Source organism: Cloeon dipterum, chromosome 3 (genome assembly GCF_949628265.1).
Source record: "Cloeon dipterum chromosome 3, ieCloDipt1.1, whole genome shotgun sequence".
NCBI classification, from domain to species: Eukaryota; Metazoa; Arthropoda; class Insecta; order Ephemeroptera; family Baetidae; genus Cloeon; species Cloeon dipterum.
Genome location: NC_088788.1, coordinates 13,932,546 through 13,941,253, shown reverse-complemented (window position 1 = coordinate 13,941,253; position 8,708 = coordinate 13,932,546). Strand labels below are relative to the sequence as shown.

The 8,708-nt window shown below is 38.0% G+C and overlaps 3 protein-coding genes across 4 annotated transcripts; 2 read left to right on the top strand and 1 right to left on the bottom strand.

Moving 5' to 3' along the window:
* Nucleotides 1-55: 55 nt before the first annotated feature.
* Nucleotides 56-4,353, top strand: CSN1b (COP9 signalosome subunit 1b). 2 transcript variants are annotated; one of them, XM_065487072.1, is made up of 10 exons: nucleotides 56-261; nucleotides 530-628; nucleotides 682-863; nucleotides 915-1,020; nucleotides 1,075-1,272; nucleotides 1,325-1,402; nucleotides 2,655-2,993; nucleotides 3,089-3,307; nucleotides 3,369-3,503; nucleotides 4,188-4,353. In XM_065487072.1, the coding sequence occupies exons 1-10, from the start codon at nucleotides 253-255 to the stop codon at nucleotides 4,287-4,289; spliced, it is 1,467 nt and encodes a 488-aa protein (XP_065343144.1). In that variant the 5' UTR covers nucleotides 56-252; the 3' UTR covers nucleotides 4,290-4,353. The 2 variants fall into 2 exon arrangements, with proteins under 2 accessions (XP_065343144.1, XP_065343145.1); XM_065487073.1 differs by having other exon boundaries at nucleotides 57-261; nucleotides 2,658-2,993.
* Syx8 (syntaxin 8) lies at nucleotides 4,350-6,423 on the bottom strand. The gene is made up of 9 exons (XM_065487076.1): nucleotides 6,296-6,423; nucleotides 6,123-6,193; nucleotides 5,622-5,781; nucleotides 5,310-5,495; nucleotides 5,168-5,257; nucleotides 5,019-5,110; nucleotides 4,870-4,962; nucleotides 4,710-4,811; nucleotides 4,350-4,654 (listed from the first exon to the last, which is right to left on the bottom strand). Exons 3-9 carry the CDS (start codon nucleotides 5,651-5,653, stop codon nucleotides 4,596-4,598), a joined length of 654 nt encoding a protein of 217 aa, XP_065343148.1. The 5' UTR covers nucleotides 5,654-5,781; nucleotides 6,123-6,193; nucleotides 6,296-6,423; the 3' UTR covers nucleotides 4,350-4,595.
* Spase25 (Signal peptidase complex subunit Spase25) lies at nucleotides 6,411-8,269 on the top strand. The gene is made up of 6 exons (XM_065487077.1): nucleotides 6,411-6,555; nucleotides 6,834-6,918; nucleotides 6,983-7,048; nucleotides 7,103-7,236; nucleotides 7,799-7,960; nucleotides 8,017-8,269. Exons 2-6 carry the CDS (start codon nucleotides 6,877-6,879, stop codon nucleotides 8,201-8,203), a joined length of 591 nt encoding a protein of 196 aa, XP_065343149.1. The 5' UTR covers nucleotides 6,411-6,555; nucleotides 6,834-6,876; the 3' UTR covers nucleotides 8,204-8,269.
* Nucleotides 8,270-8,708: the final 439 nt, after the last annotated feature.

Genomic DNA, 8,708 nt, shown 5'->3' with positions numbered 1-8,708 from the left:
CTTAGTTTGTCCTGTTTACAATTAGATTCAAGGAGGTTCTGTGTTTTCGTGGATTAGGTCGGGGTTGAAGTTGAGAACGAAATAGGTTGCTCGCATTTTACACCTCAAAAGCGATAACAACAAACATAAAAATAAGTTTTTTTAAAGCAGGTTTAGTTTAACACTGCATCACTGGAAATATTTGGAACTCATCGAGCGGATTTTTAAGGAACACGTTAATCTCGTTGAAGTCGGCAAGTGAAGTTCGCCAAAATGCTTGGTGTAAGTAGTGAATTTTCACAATTTTAAAGGTGCATTGTAAAATGTAGCATGATCGTGACAGTCATAGGGCTACCAAATTCGTTGAAGGAGACAGCTGTTTGACAAATCATTAAAGATAATATCATTGGTTATCCTGACTTAATTTATAAATGAAGAAAAATACGCGTGCATACATATTACACAATTCATAATTCAGTTTATGTCAGAAATATAGAGCGCACAATATATGACAAAGTACAAACGAATACATATTTACTTGTTATTTCAGCCGGCACCAATAGAACCTATGCAGGTAGACATGCAACCAGAGCACAACGAGAACACCGAGGAAGACAATGAACCCTTTATCGTGGAAAATCCAACACTGGTAACCTATCAATGGTGCGATATTAATATCATTTAATTGACTGCCTCAAACAGGATCTTGAGTCATACGCTGCTAATTACTCCGGACTAGCCAAACTGCATCGTCTCCTGTTCATTGCTGATCACTGTCCCGTTCTGAAGGTTGAAGCACTGAAGATGGCGATAACACACGTTAGCTTTACTTGCAACATTTCGCTCTATCAAACTCTGCACAGGAAGCTTGTTGAAACACTGGGGTAATTACAAATTTGATTTGATTGTTCTTTCATTGTATATTTCAATATCAGAAGTGCTGGTCGGCTCCCAGACGTGGCTGGTGGAGCAGCCAGCAAGGATTTTGCCCCTATCGACAACCAGTGGATTGAAGTGAGGTCAAAGAAAGCGGCTGTTTTGGTAATTTATTTTGAAAAATTCACAAACAATTTTCAAAAGCGTTTTCCTTGTCAGCTGGAAAAATTAGACACCGATCTGAAGAACTACAAAAGCAATTCTATCAAGGAAAGTATTCGAAGAGGCCATGATGACCTGGGAGATCACTATTTGGATTGTGGAGACCTCAGCAATGCCCTCAAATGCTACTCAAAAGCTCGCGACTACTGCACAAGTGGCAAACATGTTGTAGAAATGTGTCTCAACGTTATCAAAGTATGCCTTTTTTAATTGAATTGTGCTGCTCAAAATCACGTTTACTTCCCAGGTCAGCATCTACCTGCAAAACTGGGCTCACGTTGTCAGCTACGTCGGCAAGGCAGAGTCAACCCCAGACTTTTCAGAGGTATGGGAAATACCGTTTTCTGTGTCCTTAGTAATATTTTCGCAGCAAAACTTGCAAGTAATACCCATGGAATTTTTTGCCACTCTAGATGCTGCTATTACGAACCAATTTTCTTATTTGTTTTTTATTTACGTCATTCTAAATTGATCCAGGCAGCATTCTATAAATTCCTACATTGGAATATTAACTTCAATTTAAAATATCAAGTGTTGTCAATTAAAAAAGATACTCGTACTATACTAAGGGATGCTACTATAAATAGCTCATGCAACGATTTATACTATTTGAGAAATCATATAAATAGCTCATGCAACGATTTATACTATTTGAGAAATTGTTAGAATTGAACGCCACGCGTTTTTTGTCCGATGCAAGCTGCCAGCTTAAAACCTGGTTGAGTTAGTGATGGAGATTGACGCGACAGAGATGTTCGCTCTCCATGAGGTGAGGGACTCACTGCACCAAAGGCTAGCTGACGAGGGTTTAATACCCGAAACGGCTGTCCTAGTCACGGGTGTTTGGCGACAATGACTGTTGCGTGTTTTTTCTAAGACATTTTGGCACTTGCTTAAAATGTTTTTTGAAAAATCGCTTACCGTTTGTTTTTTATGATTTCTCAAATGGTCTGCGTTACATTGAGTAGCATCCCTTAGTATAGTACGAGTATCTTTTTTAATTGATATGAACTGACAAGGGAGTGATAATTATTTTGAGATATTATCGATTTTATTGTTGATTATTAGCCATTAAGTGTTGTGTTTACTGGAATTGGAATAAATTTAACCCTTTATTTTTTCAATTATCCTGGCTTGAAACTGGAAACCTTTCGAATTACGATCGCAAATCAACCGTGCCTATATTTCTTTTGAAAGTCGTTCTAATTTGTGCTTGATGTTATTTGATCTAAAGATATTTTTATGTCCAGCTTAATTGGATACTAAAATTCTGATGATGCATGATGATCAGCATTGTTTACAAAAATAATTTTTATTAACTTTAAATTGAGTCACAGATAATGTCAGGCTAAGAACATTGCATTTACTGCTACAACAAATGCAAGTTATTCAAAGCAAAATGCTATCTTTTTTAATGAAATGCAATTAATAGAAAATTTAACTGGTAATTTTCTTTTGAAATCATAAAATTTTACACGTCTGATGCAATGAATCTAATAATGAATGAATTGAGTCAGTTTCTTTTATTGCTACTCCAAATCAAATGCATTCAATTTTGCGTTGTTTCTGTCGTGGAGCAGGGCAAAGAGAGCAACCAGACTGTTTTGACCAAGCTGCGCTGCTCTTCTGGTTTGGCAGAGCTGGCCGGCCGCAAGTACAAGTCGGCCGCCAAGCACTTCCTGCAGGCCAACTTTGACCACTGCGACTTCCCCGAGATTCTCTCCCCAAGCAACGTGGCCGTCTATGGAGGCCTGTGTGCGCTTGCCACCTTCGACAGGCACGAGTTGCAGAAGAACGTTATCTTCAGCAGCTCGTTCAAACTCTTCCTCGAGCTTGAGCCGCAACTCAGAGACATCATTTTTAAGTTCTATCAGTCAAAGTACGCTTCATGCCTCAAACTCCTTGATGAAATGAAGGTTTGTTGCTAATAGCTTTATTTAATTAATTTTTAACAAGCGCAAGGCACAAGTCGATTCTCAAATAACTTAACGCGCCAAATGTCATTTTGCAGGACAACTTGTTGCTGGATATGTACATCGCGCCTCACGTCAACACTCTGTACAGCCAGATCCGCAACAGAGCTCTGATTCAGTACTTTAGCCCATACATGTCAGCAGACATGAGAAAAATGGCAGAATCGTTCAACACTTCAGTTCCCGCTCTTGAGGATGAACTGATGCAGCTCATCCTTGATGGACAGATCCAGGCTCGCATAGACTCGCACAACAAAGTAATTAATATTTTTTAGACTAAAATTTAATGTTTGAGAAATGATTAAACGTTTTTTTAAGGTTCTAGTTGCTAAAGACGTAGACCAGCGATGTACAACTTTTGAGCGTTCCTTGACCATCGGCCGAGAGTATCAAAGGCGCACGAGGATGCTGATCCTTCGTTCAGTAATCCTGCGCCACAACATCCACGTCAAGGTGCGCAGCAAATCAGCAGCCTCTGGTGGTAGGCCAGGCACGCATGTTGCTTAGTGTTTTTCCCACGTAGTACTGCAGTCATCTTTCAATTGACCACTTTAATTGTTGAACTTATTTCCTCAATCTCTGCTCCGCACATTTCCCCTATAGAATTCATTCTCCTTTTTCCAACCTAAGTATTGCTTGATAATAATTTCAATAGTTGCCTTACCCATTTCGTTCATGACGTGGTAAAAGTCCGCGATCTCCAACTTGCCACTTTGTAGCAAAATTCCGATGGACTTTTTCGCCAATGGTAAAATTGAACTCACTGTTTCCATCTTGGGGCTCAAATTGAAGCTGACGTCTCGCTGAACACGTGACTGTGGTCAAAATTGAGTGTTGCCACAATAGTGGGTTCGGACAATTTTACCGTTGTCGAATAAGTCCTTTGGACTTTTGTTACTAAGTGGCAAGTTGGTGATTGGACTTTTTTCGTGGCACAAACGATTTGCATTTCTTCTGAAGCTGTTCTTCATACCATCTATTTAACTGTGGTTGTGCTGGTGGCCTTTTCTTGGCTTTAAGCTAGTCAAACAGTTGATATTTCAAAAGGATCTAAATAATGTTCCAGTTAGTTCAAATTGCATCCCTGCAGCAGTAAATTATTTCAAATCTACATGAACTGCACCTCACTATTTTCAGTGCCCACAGAGGGATTTGACCCAAGGGAATGAGATGCTTTCCACCTCTGGCAATATGATGCCACTCCAGAGTGCACATCAGAGATTTTCAGATAAACTATAATTGTATAAGGTTGCTTTGGTGGTCACACTATTATACTATGGCAAATAAAATTGCTTCAAATTAACAGACATATTTTAATATATGAACCATATTTTGTTAAAATAGTCTTAATGGAGCATTTTACATCAACAGTCTATGCATACAGCGTATAAGATAAATATAACAAGTTAATCAGGCATGGTAATATGATACGGATTCATCAGAGCAATGACTGGAAACAGGCACATAAATTTACGGCATTTAATTTTATTTCGTAGAAAATTCAGTTCTTTGGCTCTGCTTCTGCTGGGAATGTGATGAATGATTTTAAATTACCCAGACACACACAATTGCAATCAGCAGTAATATTATCACGGTCCAATAGCCTGGAATAGTTACAAATTTAAGAACTTTTGTTTCAAAGATTAACACAAAATTTACCACAAGTTGAATCTTTGCGATCCACGACAGCCACATGCCTGGTCTCGGTCAAAATGTTCTCATCTGTTGTGTCTACTCGCACAGCAATATCATCCAGTATTTCTGTTGGAAATTCGCGGTATTCATTATTTTCAATTGAGGCTGAGAGATGCTCGCATACCATTTTGATTGCCAAGTTCCCCATCAATCGTTTCAGCAATTTGTTTCTGCCTAGAAACGATCTTTGAGAGCGCCTCTAGTCCACGGTCCTGTTCTGTTACCAAAAACAAATTTAGCAGAGCACATAACAAAAGGAAAGAAAGGTTGAACCTTCTTCCAGTACTCGCATGTGACTTCTTATCTCGCCAGTTGATCCTGCATTTTCCCAAGAAGTGCTTGGTTCATGTGCTGGTTGCGTGCCGCTGCAATTTTACGTAAACATTATTTCCCGACTCAATGAACCTCTTGCACAAGCTTACCGCCTTCTTTCAAATTGGCTTTGCAGCCGTACCATGCAGCTTTTCAATGACTCCATGTCTCGAAATCTTCTCTCCCGCTCCTCAGCAGTTCTGTACAAAATAGTTTTAAATAAAAGAGTTTTTGGACTGGAGTGTGATTTACATTGGGCTGATGGGTTGGGTTTGCTCAAGTTGACTAATCTGGACATTGAATTGTTTTAAACGGAGTCTGATTTTTGTGGAGAGCCGGGCATAATTATCACTGTTTGTGTCGAGTTCCCTACTGCGCTCAGACAACAGCTGGTTGATTTCTCGAGACAATTTATCGCAGCCTCTGATTTCGGATTGCCTTAAATTTAAAAGAAATTAGTTACAATCATGCAGTAAAAATTTAGGACTTGAAAGTTCTTAAAAAGTAATAAATTAGTGTAAACAAATGTGAAAAAAATTGATGATCCTTTTTTTGTGTCCATACCAAGTGTCTTGATCAACATCAATGAGTGCCATTTTTGTCCTGTGGTTGCGAGATCAACGGTGGCAATGATGGCAGTATACACAATCTCTGGCCAGCCTATTAAATTAGCCTCCTCTTATTTAAACTGCAACTGTCCCAGTCAGCATTCTTAACTTAGCACCTGATAAAATTGAATATTAATTATTATAAATACGCACAAAATTGTATCTTCACAGATTAGGCATGTAGAACTTATACTTAAAAGCTATTTTAAATATGAAATTTTTTGCTGTCAGATAAATGATAAATAATGTAATTAAAGAGCTACATTTTAAGTACTATTCAATACTTTATTAACCTTGAACTTGTCATAAAAATATATGAATACTAATTATTGGATTTTAAAACATAAGTTACCTCTAGTTCACGATACGTTTTTTTCTAAAATATCAATCACTCCTAATAGTAAAGACTGATCGTGAATGCCGATAAAGCCGGAAAAGCAAGAAGCAAAGAGCAAACCTAGATGAATATGTAACAATCTTGTTCTTGGGAGCAATAGAAAGTACTTGATCGACTTCTCGTCACGCTACCTGAAAGAACAAAAGATAAAATGCCAATTAGAGAAAAATTGATGGTTTATACGATAAATATGTATACATAGAAACAAAGAGCGATTTTTCAAAAATTTATACCTAAGCCGTGGTCTTCAAGAAGCGTTTAAGGCTGAAAAGCAGGCTCGCCCACCTCGGTCTCTGTCACATGAGCAAATTTCGCAATATCGCAATAATTTTTGTTGTTGTTCGGCCTCCTAGCGGCACAGGTGGCACTCATGAAGGCAGCGCCTGGATAAAGGGGGTGTAACAAACAGCAACACATACACCGCAGTCCAACCCAACACGTAATCAATATCAACGACAGCCTAAGAAACAAAATTATTTTAGTGTTTTAAAAGGTAATAAATATTTTGAGCGCCGGAAAACACATCATTTCTACTTGCCGCAACTCGAATATTTGGAAATTGAATCGTAGATTTTTACTCAAAGCACTAAAATGTGTCAAAATATTAACATCATCATCATCTGTTAGATAAATTTACTGCTGAGTTTGAAAACAAATTTTCTTGGGCATTTTACTGTTGTTATAATAAAAAACGTTTCTAATTTTTTATTTGCAGTACATTTTTCAATTCAACATCATTTGATATTATCGGATTTTTATTTTCACATCTAGCATTGACTGCCCTTTGAATAAATCTCATCGCTAAAATCACGAGATGTCCAACAAACCAGCAACCAATGCCGAGGTGAAGGAAGAGGTTGGTGTAAATAATGTTCCTAATTAAAATCTTCTTTAACATATTAAAATTTCTTGCTCCACAGCCTGTCAAAGTGAACAAATGGGATGGATGTGCGGTGAAAAATGCTTTGGATGATGCTGTCAAATCGGTTTGTTTGTAATGGGAATTATTTGATCTATTTTGCTTATCACCAAATTTCCAGGCAATGCAGAGAAAATTCGACTACCAAGAGAATTATGCTCTCATGGATGGTCGCCTGGCCATGTGCAGTATTGCTGTCGGCGTTGCTATGTTCGCCATGCTCTGGGACTACCTGTACCCCTTCCCCCAATCAAAGTAATTAATATTAGTTTACTTAATTACTAGATTCGCTATGTTTGTCCAAATTAACACATAAAAAATTATCTGAACTAAATATATAAAATGTTGAGGGCGCGTGTCGATTTAAATCGTATTATGGATCGACTTGTAAGGGAAAGGTGACTTTCAATTTTATCTCTATGCGAGCATACAAGAACAAAATTTAAATATTTATTTGCACAAAATATATTTTATTTATTGCTTGATGCATAATTTGGGCACTTGAGACTTTCAATCCACAGTTATAAAGTAATCGATTTCGCTATTTTGGCCCGCTTGACATTTTGATATTTGAGATAATACACATTGATCGCTTATGCCCTAGCCAAACATTTGATTGACATGGCTGTAAAGTATTCTCAAGTAGCAAAAAAATATTTAATAAGTTATTTAGAGATTGAATAAATTGAAATTTTCTCGACCTTCTCTCATTATCTTTTGGCTCAATTTCTTCCCAACACGTCAAAATTTGCTGTATGAAAGAGTTACTAAAATTGAATAGCTTAAATTGCACTCATCAATTTTAACGATTTTCCAGGCCAGTGCTGATTATCTGCGTGTCTTCATACTTTTTCCTCATGGGTCTGCTCACCCTGTACACCACATTCAAGGAGAAGGGCATCTTTGTCGTTTCCGTGCAGAAGGATCCAGCTGGGTTCAAACCGGACAACACCTGGGAAGCCAGCTCTTACCTGAAAAAGTATTTTTGCCATCGCTTTTCCATGTCGCAATAATCAGTCCTTGTTCCTCGTGCAGGTATGACGACAAGTACCAGCTGGTGATGAGTTGCAAGGACGGCCGAACCGGCCACCTGTCTGAGGCCACTTTGACCAAGTCAGTGGCGAGCTACTTTGATTCCAATGGCGAACTGCTCCAGGATCTGCTTGACACCGACGTGCTCAAAGTACACAACCAGGCGCTCGCTGGACTGAAGCATGAATAGTTTATTTTGGTTGGTTTTCTGTGGAAATAAAAATGCGTTTGTTTGATAATCCAAGCAATCACTTCACGAATTTGTCTTTTAATTATGCGCGCACCTTTGACTACAAGAAGTAATATATTTTCTCTCATACAGTGTAATAAATAAGTTCAGAAATGTATAATTATTACATGCCTTTAAATGCATATATATACCGTATTTACATAAGACGAAACTGCTTCGCTTTCTTCACAACTGATTCAGTTGCTCCATGATTGACTGGTTCGTTTCGCGACACTAAACTTTGAGCAACCGCATTGGGATCACTTCACTCTTCTGTAACAGAGTTTCTCGTATGCACTGTTCACTGTTGAGTCCACTTGTTGATAAAATTTCAATTTATGCCAACAATATAACATAACAGCGACTGCTAGGTTTTTACAAAGAACGTGTTATAACATCAAAGAATGCAATTAAGTGTTTGATTACTATACCAAAAAGTTAACTGAAGCGATCTACTAACCAAAAA

Coding starts and splice junctions, on each gene's coding strand:
- CSN1b (XM_065487072.1), top strand. Junction 629..681: donor TCGTGGAAAATCCAACACTG/GTAACCTATCAA, acceptor TGCCTCAAACAG/GATCTTGAGTCATACGCTGC. Junction 3,308..3,368: donor GCATAGACTCGCACAACAAA/GTAATTAATATT, acceptor CGTTTTTTTAAG/GTTCTAGTTGCTAAAGACGT.
- Syx8 (XM_065487076.1), bottom strand. CDS start 5,653: ATGGCACTCATTGATGTTGATCAAGACACTTG. Junction 5,258..5,309: donor ACCCAACCCATCAGCCCAAT/GTAAATCACACT, acceptor TATTTTGTACAG/AACTGCTGAGGAGCGGGAGA. Junction 4,963..5,018: donor CATGCGAGTACTGGAAGAAG/GTTCAACCTTTC, acceptor TTTTGGTAACAG/AACAGGACCGTGGACTAGAG.
- Spase25 (XM_065487077.1), top strand. CDS start 6,877: ATGTCCAACAAACCAGCAACCAATGCCGAGGTGAAGGAAGAG. Junction 7,049..7,102: donor TGGATGATGCTGTCAAATCG/GTTTGTTTGTAA, acceptor CCAAATTTCCAG/GCAATGCAGAGAAAATTCGA. Junction 7,961..8,016: donor GCCAGCTCTTACCTGAAAAA/GTATTTTTGCCA, acceptor TTCCTCGTGCAG/GTATGACGACAAGTACCAGC.